The sequence below is a fragment of the Centrocercus urophasianus genome, unplaced genomic scaffold (assembly GCF_019232065.1).
Source record: "Centrocercus urophasianus isolate 14NV4802_14NV808 unplaced genomic scaffold, USGS_Curo_1.0 seq_24, whole genome shotgun sequence".
Classification (NCBI taxonomy): Eukaryota; Metazoa; Chordata; class Aves; order Galliformes; family Phasianidae; genus Centrocercus; species Centrocercus urophasianus.
In genome coordinates this window covers 17872120-17888042 of record NW_024884800.1, presented here as the reverse complement: position 1 = coordinate 17888042, position 15923 = coordinate 17872120, and the positions used below count along the sequence as shown (strand labels likewise).

The window sequence follows — 15923 nt, the reverse complement described above, 5'->3', positions numbered from 1 at the left end:
TAATTTAAACTTGCTGACAAAGGAGCCTGTCACAGCCCTTTCTCTGCATCATTTTAATCTGTAAAACACAGCCCATTGTGTTGATCAGCATTAGAGCTTTACTGTGAGCATAAATGAATATGAACTTGTAGAGTTCTTCAGAAATGTTGACACACTGAAGAATTTAAGAACAACTTACTTCTGAACAGTTCAATATCACCAAAATATTTGTGTTTTCTGCACAGTTACGTTAAGCAGAGGGCACCAACATGAAGAATTATTCTTCTTTCTGCAGAAGCGCTCAGGGCCTTGCCCACCTTGAGGAACAAACTGTTGTAGCAGAAAAGCTGAAGAAAGCTAGTTGTGAGTAGCTGCACCAAGAGGTGCCAGGTAGGTCACAGCTTGATGAAGGACGATTTTTGTAAAGCTTTTTCTTAGGAGTAAAAAAAAGACATCATTAATTATCAGTGCACACTCTGAACATTTACATTTTGCACAACTTTCACCCCCCTGAACATCTTGCAATCACATTTAGAGGAATTAATTTCAGATGCACAGTGATTCAATAGAATGCACTTCCTTACTCACAGTTCTCTTTGATACACGCAACTGCATAGGTAGGCTCAGAAAGATCATCAGATGTTTGTTTTTAGCCACAAGATACAAAAAGACAAGGACTAGACTGCAAGTTACTTCAGAGTGAAACAGAGATCTGGAAGGGACAGGTTTTTCTTACGCTGCTGCGTCGCACTTCAACTGCCATTTTCTCAGCTCAGGGTACATATAGTTTTCTGCACAAAATTTCTTCAGTCATAATGCCTGCTCAATGACAGAGGCCACAAAATGACCTTTTGAGAGACTTTTTTTATAATCTCCATTCAAATTCACAAGAAAGGCAACCAGGGCCTTCTATCCCAAGAGCTGGAAATCCATACTCTGCAACAATTTTTAGCTTAAGTAATTTTAGCAGATAATACAGCAGTAAGACCATATAATTAGCAGCACAAATATTCCAAATTGTGCGTTTTATCTACCCAGCATACTCAGCCTGCAAGCATTATTCTTTGCTGAGTGTTCTGGAGGCTCCCAAGGGCAAGCAAAGCAAGTCCCACCACTTAAGGAAACAACCCTAACTAAATGTATACACATATTCTTTTCAACTGGCTTTCCTTAAAAGAAAAAATATTATTATCAAGTAAAGAGCAAATGCATTTGATGTTTCCCTTTCGGGTAAATGAAGATATTTTCAGTTTTTTCCCTGTCTTTTTAACATGAAATATCTAGCCCTTACTTCTTCATTTTCATGAAAAACTTAAAAGATCTTTGAACAACAACAAGAATATCACTTCTGCCCTCAGTTTTATCATCCGATTACTATAGAAAATGGTCCTTTTGTCATTACACTATTACATTCTTCTACAACCACAACTAACATGGAAAATTGCTGCTTCATTGTCTAGGAAAACATTCTAATGCCTTCTCTCACCTGAAAATATAGGTACCTCCTTCTCAGTACTTCCAAGTAAACTTAGAGGAGTTGTTCTGAAGTCACAGATGCTTGTGGGACAAGTCCTTCTCTGTAATCTTCTGGCAGATGGGTTTAACTGAACCTCTAAACTACAGAGCCCTCTAATTTTGGGCTTGATCATGCCAGACATTGAACACTGCAGAAAATGGACAAATAAGGGGATGCATATGTACATGAATAACTCAGCTGATATTTACATGCCCTTCTTACACGCGATCAAATTTTAATAAACTTTACACTTGTTGTAGGGAAAGGCTGCTAGTCCAGACCAGTGGCTATGCAAAATTAACTATTAATGGATAACATTTCCACCTTTACACAGAAGTCCACTGGAACACAGAAAGAAAATTGTATTCAGGCACACAACTTACAGTTAGATTAATTACTATTTTAAATTCAAAAGTACTTCACCTCATTTTAGGCAAGAATTTAATAGGAATTTAATTATGGCTAATAATGTGAGTTTCAGGTTATCTGAAAGTAACAACTTCAACTGACAATGTAATGGAAGGAAAGTAGGATATTACAATTAATGATGTCTCTTCTAATACCCTATTGCCTATGAGCAAGGAAAAAAAAAGGCAAACAGATCATCATTAATCTCAAATGAATCAAGTTTGGATGGAAAGATGGACTGTCTAATCTACAGTAGAAAGTACTGCTGTTGTTTTCTCTCTAACGGCTCTGCTCTACGTATTATGAGCTATTAGCTGCTTTCTCACAGCATCATAAACATTTGGATGGCATTGTGAAGAAGCATTTTGACTAATTGCTCAAATCAGGAAAATAAATATTTTTCATTTCTAAGCTATTAGATTTAGCTGAAAGGGGTTGAATGGAGGTGACTGATACCATAGCCTGCTGTCTGCTCCCCGTGTCAGTTTGTTTTTTGTTTTACTGGGCTTGACAAAAATGAACATACATCCTTCAGTAGCCACTTCTCAACTGCTCTGCTCTCTGTTGCTTGGCTCTGAAACCCCATAGCAGCCCTAGGGATACTTATGAACTTCCCAGATATAAATAAAATATCCAAAATAAAAGACTATCTGAACAGGCTATAAGCAAACTAAAGAAACTTAGCAGTCAGAAGGAGAGAAGAAAAGCACTTAATTGGGCTCTGAGTGGTAACACCACTGACATTCGCCAGCGGCAAGGCCAGGCAGTGATTTCCCAGGGTTCCTACACAGACATGCACATGAATGCACTCAGCTTGGACACCACAGTACTTGTGAGCCCTGGGCTCGGTGCTGAGTCCAGCCTCCCAGCCTGCCTGCACTCAGGCATCTTCGTTGTTCCCACTCGTACTGATGTACCAGAAGATCACACAAAGGATGAGCAGGATGGTGAAAAGGAAGAATGTAGGGAAAACAGCTTTGACCCCACAGGTTGGACGTCCCCAGGTGAGCGTGGAAGCTGGAGCGCAGCAGGGAGGCACTGGTGCACACATAGATTTGTCTGTGATGTCTGCATGCTTGCATCCCAGGGAGCACTCCAGCAGCACCATGAAACAGCCCTGTGTGCATCATCTTTTCTGAGCCCACCTCTTTACAGCCCATCTTCATCACTTGCAGCAAGAACAGCTATTTCACAGACAGAGAAACAACACACAGAATGTGTCAGATCTGACAGCATCTGCTTAGCAGACAAAACTTAACCTTTCTTCTGGGGGGAAAGTCCACAATCTTACAGTGATCTAAATGTGTTACATATTTCTTCAGGAAAAAGAATAAATAAAAGCAAATAAAGTGGACATTTTCTCAGCTGTGGCCCTGCAGGTTGGGTCCAACAGCCAAGGGCTGTTTTACCCAGTTATCTCCGCCCCTTCCCTCTATTTATGTATTTACTTATTTGTTTAGCTTTTGTCTCTCTATCTTCTGGAACTTGGGATTTATTTTCTAGTTCTACAATTGTATGATTCTTTGTCACTTACAGGAACGATTTTGCTGGGCAGTCAGCCAACATTGCAACTGCAGAAGAAATCTTTCTTGATTTACTCCTATGGACCTTAATGAATATTATTTGAATACACATGCTGCTTTACTAAGCTTCTATATTATTCTAAGTTAATTTCTTGTTAATATTATTTTGACTTTATTTTATAATCGCATCTGTCTGAGGATAATGACCACAGGTACTGCCTTGTCTGGTAGTTTCTTTGTATGTTGTGAAAGATTTATTTTGTCTTGAATAAATAGATTATGCATGTGTTCTCTTTTTCAAACTAGTAAAGCTCAACATTTGAAAGAGCAGAATGAAAAACAAAGTTCTAATTTTAATTTCTTTAAGCTTTGTAACTTGTTTTTTTTCAGGAGTTTGTGTAGTACACTACCACAGGTCCTATTACATGGCACTGTTTATCTCATCAGTATCTGAAGACTGCCTAGCCTTCATCCTTTCCTTTCCCTCTCCTTTCTTCCAATAGGTTTTCACACATCTCTCTCAACCTGATTGCTTGCCAGTCTCCTCACACACCCTCCCTGCTACTATTACTTGTGTCAACTTGTCTTTGCTTTCTCATACGCCCTGACATAGGCTTGCCTTCTTGGAACTGAAAATATTATGCAGAAAGCTCCTGGTGTGGAAATATGTTAGGTATTTGTGCTGTTGCCAACAGGGTTAAAATTGCACCTACACTTTGCCATGAAATAATCACATTTTTTATTTGAACCACATTAACTGATGAATGGTGTCAGAGGCTACAACCAGCTATGGCTTTTAAGAAGTCATCACACTGCATATAAGTTCCTTAGCTGATATAAATTAGCAGCCTTGTTAGCATTGGGTGAAGATTAATTAGATAATTTCCTTTTCCTGTTCTTTTTAATTTTTTTTTTTAAATCTTTTTTTTTATGATGGAGCTAGAAAACTCTAGAAGTCAAGATACAATTGCTTTTTCTTTTGTTAACATTTTAGTTACAATGCAATCCTGATTATTGAAGAGGTATGGAAATCTTAAGATCAGAAAGAATCATCAGATAACCTATCACAAGATAGACTCATAGTGCAAATCACCATAGAATCATAGAATCACCAAGGTTGGAAAAGACCTCTAAGACCATCTAGTCCACCTGCCACCAATATCGTCCTGACCTGCTGTTTGATTTCATAACCCTTGTTACTGTTAAGCCCATAGAGTTCAGTTTAATTAGTATGTACCTTCCAGACAGCACCTGAATTTCATTAAAAATGAAAAATCTGTTTCTCAGAGCAATTTGTTCCAGTAGCTAGTAAGGTGCATTTATGGAATGGATGAAGGGGAAAAAAAACCTCTCATTTTTAATCAGAATGTATTTAGCTTAAGTTCTTCTTTCAAGCCTTCATTCTTGTTGAAGTTCTTCAGTACCTACAATTTTCTCAGTACTAACACAACGTAAGCAATCTCAGTGTCACTGAAATACTCAGTTCATTAGGACATGTTATTTCCTCAGCATTTAATCACTCTTGCAGCTCTTATCTGTGCAATTGTGAATTTCAACCTGATTCAGGGACATTTAAACAGCAGATGTGATCACATCCAGAACAGAAATGAAAGCAGCTGCCAACCTTTTCACAGAATCACAGAATGGCCCGGGTTGGAAGAGACCTCAAGATCACGAAGCTCCAACCCCCTGCTACACACAGGGCCACCAACCTCCCCATTTCACAGCATCCCAGGCTGCCCAGGGCCCCATCCAACCCGGCCTTGAACACCTCCAGGGATGGACGGGGCATCACAGCCCCTCTGCGCAGCTGTTCCAGCACCTCACCACTACCATAGCAAAGAACATTTGAGAGGAGTCTTTCCCTTTCCACGTTGCATTTGCTTTTTCACATCTGTGCACAATGACATACACCTACAGCAACGAGGAAATGCACTGTACAGCTTCCACAGCAATAAGACAGAGAAAACGCCTGAAATCCTGCCCACAGCTGAGGTGCTGCTGATAACAGTGTAGTTAGGAAGAATGCTGGCAAAAATCCTGATTCCTCCTCGTCACTGCAAAGCCCGTTAACCACAATGCAGCCGGCTGGGTGATGCCGGGTGAAACGATCAGCTTACTTCCCCACCTTGAAAGAAATCCCACTTTGAGATCACACATCCCAGGGATTACGCTGGAGATGAATTTAACCCACGAGCGCACTAGACGGCAGCAATTTCACCACACAGCCCCGACCCCCCACCGCTACTCGCAGGTCAGGGTCCGGATACAGGGTCGGCCGCCCTACGGCACAGCGCTTCCGCTCGGCGCATGCGCAGCAGCTCGCCCGAAGCCGTGGAGCGGGCCGCCTTCTTCCCGGCGGAGGGAACGCGGTGCGCGTGCGCCGGGCCGGCTGCCCGCCCGGTTCCGGCGGGGCGGAGCGGCGCGAGGCCGGGTCAGGCCAAACCAAGCCAAGCGGCGGCGGTACGCCATGCACGGCTGGTAGAGCGCGGGTGTAGCGGCGTTGTGCTGCCATGAATCTGCGGGGCCTGTTCCAGGACTTCAACCCCAGGTGAGGGCGGCCCGCTCCGGCACTGGTGGCCGCGGGAGGGCGGGGGGAGTCCGTGCGGTGCGGGGCTGCGTGCGGTGCGCCGTCCGGGCACGGGGATCGCGGGCGGCGTTCCTTTGTTTTGGTCCTTTGAATGCGGGGCTTCCGCTGCCTTGCCGAGCAGGCTGGGAAGATGAACTCGGTCTCAGTGACGCTAACGTTACGAAGGATTGGCAAACGAGGAAGCCCTTAAGGTGTGCGCGGGGCGGCAGGCTGGCCGCGTTCCGGGCTCGCGGAGCGGTGCCGAAGGGCGGTGCTCGGTCAGCTCCGTGCACCAGAGGAAGAGCGACGGACGTTTCAGGAAATGCGTTGTTGCGGCGATGTTCGACACCCACTCGAAAGTAGTGGAAAAGCAGGGAAATGCGTTCCGGAACTGTATGGGGTTTTGTTGTTGCCGAGTGCTGCTCGTTGTCTTTAAGGGACATCTGAGATCCTTGATCTGAGTAGAAGCAAGGCAGCCTGACTTGCTGCGTTCTCGATGGCTGTGTGATGAGGGTGAAAGCAGGCGGTGCGAGTTACGGCGCTGGGATGAAGGCAGTGCTCCTGCTGGGCTGTTCTGCTCCTCAGTGAGTGCCGTGCTGTGTTATCCGCGCTTTGGGATACACGTAATTACTGGCGCGTTGCTGCAGCGCGATGATGCGCTTTATGGAGCAGATCCTCTGGTGAATGGCAGCGTGAGCGTGGGTGACTTTTTTTTCCTTCCTGCGGTGTGAGCAGGTTGTGTCCTGCGCAGTTGTTCGTGTCATTCCTGCTGCTGCAGAGGGCTCCTGTGCCCCTTCCCTGATATTCTGTGTACACTTACTCCTTAGATTCACTTGCTTATGGAGTGTGTCATTGTAACTATTTTAAACTCACGTGGAGACCCTCAGCATTGCAGTGACAAGGTTGACTTGATAGTCGCTAACTTTGTTAAAAGCTTAACCTGTGTTTTTGTTTGTTTGTTTGTTTTTGTATAACGTTGCTTTCAATTAACAGACTGTAAAAGCAATCTGTGGAGCCTGCTGCATCGCAGCATGTAACAATCTTTTGTCTTTAATCATTCTTCAGAACAAAATTACATTGTTTTTGTAGCTTTGTCCACCCTATTTTTAACTTATATTATTTGATTTCTATGAAAGACTGCATTTCCCCACAACACATACAGCTGGCATGTTTCTAAGCTTGTAATAGCACAGCTCTGGACTGGATCCTTGTGGGAGGGAGCTATTTATAGAAGTCCATTCGTTATGTTTGTCATGAAGGAATGCTTTAGATGTGTTCCCTTGAAGCAGGGATTTTATATGTGAAAGATTACATGTTATGTTTGTGGTAGAATCTTTGACTCTTCAGACCTGATATGATTCCTTGCGAAGGACTTTGAAAGATGTTTCCTGATAGGAATTGTCCTGTTCAGTGTTAGCTACGACCCATTTACTTCTTCTTTAACAAATTGAGTTGCCTGCCTAAATTTCTTTTTGCTTGTTTTCTAGCAAATTTCTCATTTACGCCTGCCTGCTGCTTTTCTCTGTGTTGCTATCCCTACGTCTGGATGACAAAATTCAGTGGAGTTACTGGGCTGTGTTTGCACCAATATGGCTGTGGAAGCTGATGGTGATTGTTGGCGCCTCAGTGGGAACGGGAGTGTGGGCCCGAAACCCGCAGTATCGGTAAGTTGTGGCTGTTTGACTTGCAGAACAGAGGGAACGTAGGCCATATTGCTACTGAAATAAACCCCAAAATAGGTTTTTAAAAACTGTGAGACATAACAACATCCAGAAGGTTTGTTTTTAATGTGCAGCTTGTGATAATCATTTAAAGTAAGTGCGGACAGTGTTTGATGGCTATGGATGTCTTCATCGGAGCTGCAACAGCTTCTCACAAGTTTTGAGAATATTGTCTTTGGGAGGTTAAAACCTGCCATGGGGAACTCATCTTTCTGTTTGAACGTTGAGAATTCTTCTCTTTAATGTGATCTGTATAAAAATGTGTCTTTATAGTACTAGAGATCTGCTATACTTAATTGGATTCTTTTCTTAAATCAGCTTCTTAAATATACAGATCATTTTGAAGAATGGAGGATTTTTCTTCACTTTGATATGTAACCTCAGTGTACAGATGAATGAGTATTTAGTTATTCTTGAACATGCAGTGCAGATGGATAATTCTCTTTAGGCTAGAATTACATTTTGATAAGAAATAACCACATAGTAACAACTAATGTACACAGACATGTAATAACCACTGATATACGCAGACATGTAACATTTCCAAAGTGAGGTACTATTATGAATTCCTGTTTGTTCTTTGCCAAAGGTGCGTAACTGTGATATTTTAGTTATCAGTGTAAGCTAAAATAGCTTTAAGTCTTTTAAATGCACATGTGCTGACTTTTCTGACAATCTCAATGGGATGTGAACTTGAACGTGCTAAAGAAAGGAAACTACCTTAAATCAAATGTTATGAATTCATACCACTTTTCTTTCTATGATGGATATAAAATGGAAAGTCTTATGCACAGATCTTGTTCTGATGCATTCTGTTGTGTGGTTCAAGACTGTCTGATTTGCCTTTGTATAGGAAAAAAGCACAGTTTCTCTGTCTGTGCTGATATTATAGACACTTTTTAAAAAATAAAAAATATGTAATATTCTGCTGGAATATGCAGATTTAGGGGACTAAAGACATTTTGTGGGGAAAGGTGTAGAGTCAATGAGAGCTGGGGCGGGAGCCAAGCAGGTAATTTTAGACTTGGTTATCACGCACGTTGCTAGGAAATAACTTGAGTGTTTAGTTTGTAACACAGAAATCCTGCTTTTTATCTGCATAGGTATTGAATCCTTAGAGAGTTTTCAAATTGTGAAAATTCCATTTGCTCTTTTGTCTGAATGGAAATAACCTAATTGTACAGCTTTATGGGGAGGAAGTCCTGTTTCTTCATCAGCGCTGTATTTTAACAGCGGTAACTGGGAGTAAGACATACATTTATTTAAACAACGGAGTTGCCATCTCAAAACTAATCCCTGTAAGCAAAATGTTTTGGGCTGTTTGCAGAGCAGCGTGCTTTCTCTTTGGCAAGTGAACTGAATACCTTCTTTACCTCTTTTTAGAGCAGAAGGAGAAACGTGTGTGGAGTTCAAAGCGATGTTAATTGCAGTGGGCATCCACCTGCTGCTGCTGATGTTCGAAGTCCTGGTGTGTGACAGAATCGAAAGAGGAACTCATTTTTGGCTTCTGGTCTTCATGCCATTGTTCTTTGTATCTCCTGTGTCAGTTGCAGCCTGCGTATGGGGATTCCGACATGACAGGTCCTTGGAGGTAATTGTTGTGATGTATAAAAACTAGGACAGTGCAAGACAGAGTTTCTTAAGAGTTCCTCTTACAAAAACGTAGCATACGTGGCTGCCTTACTTTGTTTGTCCTGACCTACTAAAATGAAAAGTTAGGATTGGGAATAATACTTTGAATCATCTCTTCCATTTATTATCTCTTTTCAACTACCAAATAGCAGTACGTCTTAAACCTGTCTGTTTATTATTATATGCTATAAAAACGTGCCACAAGCTCTGACTATAAAATAATAGAAACTTGGAAACTGAAATTACTAAAAAGTACCTTCCATGTTAGGCAGCAGTACCCCTGGACTTCCTGAGCCCTGGATAATCAGAGTTGAAAGTTTCTTACCTTCTTAATCAGTGTGATTAATTTGGGAATGCAGGCAGCAGGTGTAAAATGATAATTCCATGTTTTCTGCCTCTAGCTCCTTTCCTCTCTAACTAGATTCAGGAAATGCTCCTTAAACCCAAAAGAGACTTTTCAAGAACTTCCCATGGTTATGGCAATTGTAGTAGCGTATACGAACATCATTCTGAGCTCAGAAAAAGCTTGTTTTTGTATGTGATATTCATTAGTTATTCTTTTCCCTGTTTGCATTCTTCTAGTTGGTTGGTCTTATGCTGAAGTGTGAGTTGTTTGTGTGCGTGTTTTTTACTTGTTTATACTTTTCAGAAGGTTAATGTTAGAAAATTACTTTAAATCCAGTTTTTTTTAGCTTTGTTAAAGCAACGCCTACTTAAACAGTGCAGACTTCTGAAGTATGGAAGTGCTTGACACCTCTTAGAATGTAGTTTTTCCCTCCCAATGTTATGAATTCCAAAGGCATTTATGCAAGAGAACACAGTGTGCGTGTATGTTACTGAGAAGTAGAGCACGTTGTCTGCCTCTGAGAAATACTTAATTTCAAAGGTGGCTTATGTATTCACATGTTAAGTAAAATAGAAAATGTTCTAAGCTTAACTACAGATATTCTTGAGGTTTTTTTCAGTTAATGTTTCTGTTTGATCTTTGAAATTCCTACCCGCCTAGGATTGGCCCATAAACTTCAGGATTAGCACCTTGCTGAGTCCAGTGTTTGTTATGTTTGCCCACAATATCAGAGACAGATGTGGGAAGGTTCAACCTCTACTGTCGCAGCACCAACCAGTGTTCTGTTCCCCTTCATTGCTGTGTGATGGATGGTAGCAGAAGAGCAGTGTTAGAAAATGCCATCTGACATGGAAATGTGTATGAAGCAGAGGGGCAGGATTGAATTCCTCCATGTGGGGAAAAAATGGCACCCATTGACATTCACTGGCACTTTCTGAACACGTATGGAGACCAAACAATGGATGTGAGCGCAGTGGTGCATCTCAGCAGTGGCAGCAGTGACCTGAAAGTCACTGAAGTCGTGTTCCAGACAGCCATACACAGCTATCACACCACAAAGTGAAGAGCATCTCAGTCAGCTCATCTGCATGAATCAGTGGATCCTGACCAGGAGATTGTATACAGAGTTGAATATTGACTGCAGTGCATGGGAAACAGTGGTCACAGTGTTGGAAAATCACAGTTTATGCCAGGATGGTCCCATGAATGCTGACACAGGAATAGAAAGAACACCCTATGCAAATTTGTTAGGACCTATTGAATCATTGTGAGTTCCCTGGATTGTATAATTACTGGTAACAAGACATGATGGCATTGCTGTGAGCTACAGTCAAAACAGCAGTCTGTGGAGTAGCAACACATGATTTCCCCATGAGAGAGAAAATTCATGATGCAGCCCCTCAGCAGATAAAGCAGTGTGCAGTGTCTTTTGTGATAGGAAAGATGTTGTCTTTCTGGATTTCCTGGAACCTGGACAGGCCATCAATTCTGACCACATCATGATGCTGACTGAGCTGAAGGCTTGACTTTGCAGAGTCTGGACAGAGAACACAACCTTAGTCTTGCAACATGATAACACCAAGCCCCGTAATTGTCTGCAAATTGTGGAGCACATCACCAATCTTGGCTGGACTGTCCTAACACACCCACCAGATAGTCAGAAGGCACCAAATTCATATGCACTGACTTCTCTTTGGGCTGATGGGCAATGTTTTCCTCGCAAAGATGTAATCATAGCAGCTCTGAAACAGTGGATCACCTTCACTGGTGCAGATTTTGACAAGTATGCCATGCAGGCTCTTGTTCATCTCTGGCAAAAATGCGTAGCTAATAGTGGTGAAGTTGAAAAGCAGTGTTTTGTAGTTGAGAATTTTTCTTTATCAAATACAGTCATTGTGCTCTTTGTATCTGATGTATTTTCCATGGAAATAGTTATGAGGTGTTTTTTTCTGAGCTACCTACATAGCAGCAATTGGGGTGCATGCAAGCTTTCATTTAATATTTGTCATGAAAACTATTGTTTTTCAATATTGCTCCACAAACTAGGTATCTTGCAAATTCAATAATTAATTTCTCATGTGGTCTTTTATTCTGTGTATTTCTTTTTCCTCAGAGCTTCAACTGGATTGCTCTTAGTTAAAGATGAAAATCACATAGATTTAATGTATTAGTGCAGCAATTAAGATACTTTTTTTTTTTTTTTTTTTTTTGAGACTTCATAACTTTGAATTTAAGGACTTCAAAAAAGATCTATCAATATTTATTATCTAAAGAAAATAGTTGAAGTTACTTCCTAATTTCTTTTTTGTTTTTCCAGCCTGAACAGTTTGGCTTTTTCCTTTGACAGATTCCCAAGTTGTCTTGCAACTAACCTCATAATGCTAAGTGTTAACCAATGTATCTTTTCTTTCTAGCTGGAGATCTTGTGTTCAGTTAATATTCTGCAATTCATATTTATTGCCCTCAGACTCGATGAGATCATCAGATGGCCGTGGCTTGTATGTAAAGTATTTTCTTCTTAAACTTGTTCAAATACTAAATTTTATATAAGTATTTGCTTCAGGGAACAGTTAATGTGTATGGTCAGAGTCTGTGATCTGTATTTTGCTTATTTAACAGTCCTTTGCTGAAAGTCTGACATTTCATTCAGTAGTCATAGGAGACAGGCTGTTCTTTAGATAAGAGCATAGCATTCCTTCCTTCAGGGGAAGAGAGGCATGCCATCAACGGTAATCAGTCCCTGTCCAATTGCTGGAGAAAATAAAAACCTCAACAGAGGTTCCCAGTTGGAACAGTGAACTAGCCAGGAAAATGATTGTTGACTTAAGAAATGTGTAGGTAAATATTGTGTGATAAGTAACTTTTGTTATGCTACCATGTGTCTAAATCCATTTACTGTGGTCAATATCAAAATATGAAACAGTAGATTTAAGCACATGGTTTTAGAATACAGAAGTTCTGTATCTGGATTTCTGTAAACTGCATAAAGCTAGTAGCCTGTCATGATTGCGATTGTTATTTTCCAAGCAACATGGTAAAGGATCTCCTGTAGATACCTCCTCGAGTAAGTTGTCCAATGTAGAAAACGTTGAAGTCAATTTCAATATTTCAATTTCAATACTGTTTGAGCCCATTCAAAATCACAAGAAGTTTTATTCAAGCAGACCTATCTTCATTTTTGATTGTTTTGGCTTGATGGAGTTCACAGAGCTTACTGAGGAGTCCCAGAGAGTTGATATGGCTCGTAACAGTCCATATGACTTGTGAAGCTTTTTTGTTAGAGATGAAATGGGTTGGAGGATTACCCTCGATTTTATTCTTCTTTTTTAGTCTTAATATGTGGGTCCTTATCGTAACTTACTGTTAGTGCCTTATGTAAATAAATAAAGGCTAATGAAAGTGCATCACTGGGTAGGGTAGAAAGCAGTAAACTTCTTTTTTCTTTCAGGTTGTCTGCGTTCCGTTGTGGATCTTGATGTCCTTTCTCTGCCTGGTGGTGCTCTATTACATCGTTTGGTCTGTTCTGTTCTTGCGTTCAATGGATGTGATTGCTGAGCAGAGGAGGACGCACATCACAATGGCTGTCAGCTGGATGACAATTGTGGTTCCTCTGCTCACCTTTGAGGTAGGATGAAGTGTAAGGAGTTTTGTGTATCTTCTTTGTTCAGTGAGTAATGAATATTGTGTGTGCTCTCTCTCTCTCTCTAAACTTGAAATTAAGATGCCCTGTTTTGTTTGGGAATAAATATAAACTGTAAATAGGAAAACCAAGAATCATGTTTTTGTTTGTGTGTGTGTGTGTGTGTGTGTGTGTGTGTGTGTGTGTAAAATCTGTTTCACAACGAATCTGCTAATTCCTCTTTCTGTAGAGGCCATTTTCCTTAAATTTCTGAAGCTAAAGGTCCAAGATCACTGCATGTTTTAGAGAACTTTGGAGATGAATATTACAAACTGATATTATTTTTTTTTCCTGTTTAGATTTTACTAGTACACAGACTAGATGGGCACAATTCTTTCTCTTTTATACCCATATTTGTTCCTCTGTGGCTTTCACTGATAACTTTAATGGCAACAACATTTGGGCAAAAAGGAGGAAATCACTGTAAGTATTTATTAATTGATGCTACGGATGTTGCAGTTTGGTGTTTTTTCACAGCAAGGCAATTTAACTTAATAGGATTTTTCAGAGATGAAAAGAAGCTGCATAGAAAATTGTTCTGGGTGAATTTTCATGCTGTTGATAATTTGCAGCCAAATTAGTTTGGAAAGGCAAACATCCAATTTATCTTTTGTTAGGGTTGTATGATATATGAAGTAGAGCAGTTGGTCATCAGGTATAATCTCTGTGAAAAGATGGGTGTGGGTTTTATAGGCAAATCTTTAATTATCTTAACTTGGTTCACTGAAAGGTTTGACTTGGGGCAGACTGCTCAACGCTGACCTTGGTATTCATTGACAGAAGAGTGCCATCTACTGAATCACAAGTGGCACTTCATTAAATGCTCTCTTTCAAATGTTTAGATAGAAAGTACATGATAAACAGAAGAGGTACTGTTGTTTTAATCTAGAATAAATGCGGAGGATGAGATGCTACTCTCTAGCTAACAACAGAAGTATTTGGGGAATACTGGACACGTAGCCTGACATACATTAGTAAATCTATGTCATTGCAGCATCTCTGGTACTGTAACCTATGCATATCAGTGAAAATTGGCATGAATGTCTTCTCAGGTGGCAGTTTTTGATTGCTGGAGTGATGCAAGGCCTTTCTTGTTCTGTTTATTTACTGATGTGCTGCTTAACATGAATTGTACTGGCTTCTTGCTATAGTGTATAGCTGTAATGTGTACATGTGCACACACACTTGTGTATGTATCACCTGACCTGTAATGTTATGGCTGCTGTCAGTGATGCTGAGAAACAGCGCTAACGTAAATTTTAGATTGCTAATGAAAACAGTCAGGAGAACCTAAGAAGGCAGATGAAGCAGTCTTGGTTTCTTCAGTTTACTTCTAACTGTTTGCAGTCATGTGAAAGGTGGTGGTTTGTTTGGTTGTTTTTTTTAGGGTGGTTTGGAATTCGCAAAGACTTCTGCCAGTTCCTGCTTGAGATTTTCCCATTCCTACGTGAATATGGAAATATTTCCTATGATCTTCATCACGAAGATAATGAGGAAGCAGAAGAAACCCCAGTTCCTGAGCCACCAAAAATTGCACCGATGTTTCGAAAAAAGACTGGAGTGGTCATTACACAGAGTCCTGGGAAATATGTGATTCCACCTCCCAAATTAAATATCGATATGCCAGATTAAGATGACAACAGCCTGTTAAAACTGGAACTGGGAATCAACAGACAAATGCAGTTCATCTCATGCCTCGTCCCAATTAATTTAAAATAGCTTTTGCTTGATTCAGTGGCGCGGATCACAAAAATCGGAGATCTTGAAGATTGAGAGTTTTTCCACAGAGATTTTGTGAACCTCCCTAATGGTTCACTTGGCACACATGCCTGTATAGTATTTATATGAACATTTTAGCAGTGTAATATATTGTTTAAAAGTCTCGTCCTGTACAGTATAAGTATTATCTAAAAGTATTTTTTTAAAAAGCCTGTATGAAATGCCTGTTCTATTCCAAGTGTCTTTCGGGTTATAAATATATGCTCATTTTCCATGTCTGTGCTGAGTAGTTGTGGATGTCTTGATATAGTACCTCTTTTTTCTTTTCTGCTCAGCCACAATCATTAGTTTAATTTTGAAAGCACTGGTGTGTTGTGCTTCTGAGGAAGGACTGGAAAGATTCTGGGGAGGAAATCGAATGTATAGCAGCTTACTTGATGCTTTTGAGTTAGCTATGTAGATTGGTACATATTTCAGTTTTTGCAGTGGCTTGGGAGTGAAGTTGCTTTTCCAGGTTCACTTTCTAACTCCTCCTGAGCATTATGTATGCCACCCTGTCATTAGTTTGGCTGTTTAATAAACTGTTGCCTCTTGCATTGTGTGCGTAATCTATGCCAGAAAGATTAGTTTTCAGGTTGGTTTGCTGATATAAATATCTTAACTCAGTCTTCATTACCAACTTTTTTGTATGGTATCTTTAGTACAGATGATTAAACTTGAAAATAGGAACTGGTCCATGTTGGTATAGTTTTTTTCATTTGAGGAGAGATCTGCTTTTACTGGTTTACTTAGCATCCAGCTGATTTCAAGAAATTAGTCTTTGAAACCTAT

General features: G+C 40.6%; 1 protein-coding gene and 1 long non-coding RNA gene across 2 annotated transcripts; one reads left to right on the top strand and one right to left on the bottom strand.

The window, feature by feature from the left end:
* Positions 1-1465: 1465 nt before the first annotated feature.
* Positions 1466-5712, bottom strand: LOC122163895. Its single transcript, XR_006170066.1, has 2 exons — positions 5555-5712; positions 1466-3087 (listed from the first exon to the last, which is right to left on the bottom strand). It is a non-coding gene; the product is annotated as an uncharacterized LOC122163895 (long non-coding RNA).
* A 143-nt stretch (positions 5713-5855) lies between these two features.
* Positions 5856-15688, top strand: TMEM185A (transmembrane protein 185A). Its single transcript, XM_042825329.1, has 7 exons — positions 5856-5977; positions 7483-7659; positions 9100-9307; positions 12109-12192; positions 13143-13319; positions 13673-13796; positions 14761-15688. The coding sequence occupies exons 1-7, from the start codon at positions 5940-5942 to the stop codon at positions 15003-15005; spliced, it is 1053 nt and encodes a 350-aa protein (XP_042681263.1). The 5' UTR covers positions 5856-5939; the 3' UTR covers positions 15006-15688.
* Positions 15689-15923: the final 235 nt, after the last annotated feature.

What these genes read in the sequence shown, in the direction of transcription:
- TMEM185A (XM_042825329.1), top strand. Translation starts at nt 5,940, where the DNA reads ATGAATCTGCGGGGCCTGTTCCAGGACTTCAACCCCAG. An exon ending in GACATGACAGGTCCTTGGAG is followed by an intron (nt 9,308 to 12,108) that starts GTAATTGTTGTG and finishes TTTTCTTTCTAG; the next exon opens with CTGGAGATCTTGTGTTCAGT. An exon ending in TTCCTCTGCTCACCTTTGAG is followed by an intron (nt 13,320 to 13,672) that starts GTAGGATGAAGT and finishes TTTCCTGTTTAG; the next exon opens with ATTTTACTAGTACACAGACT.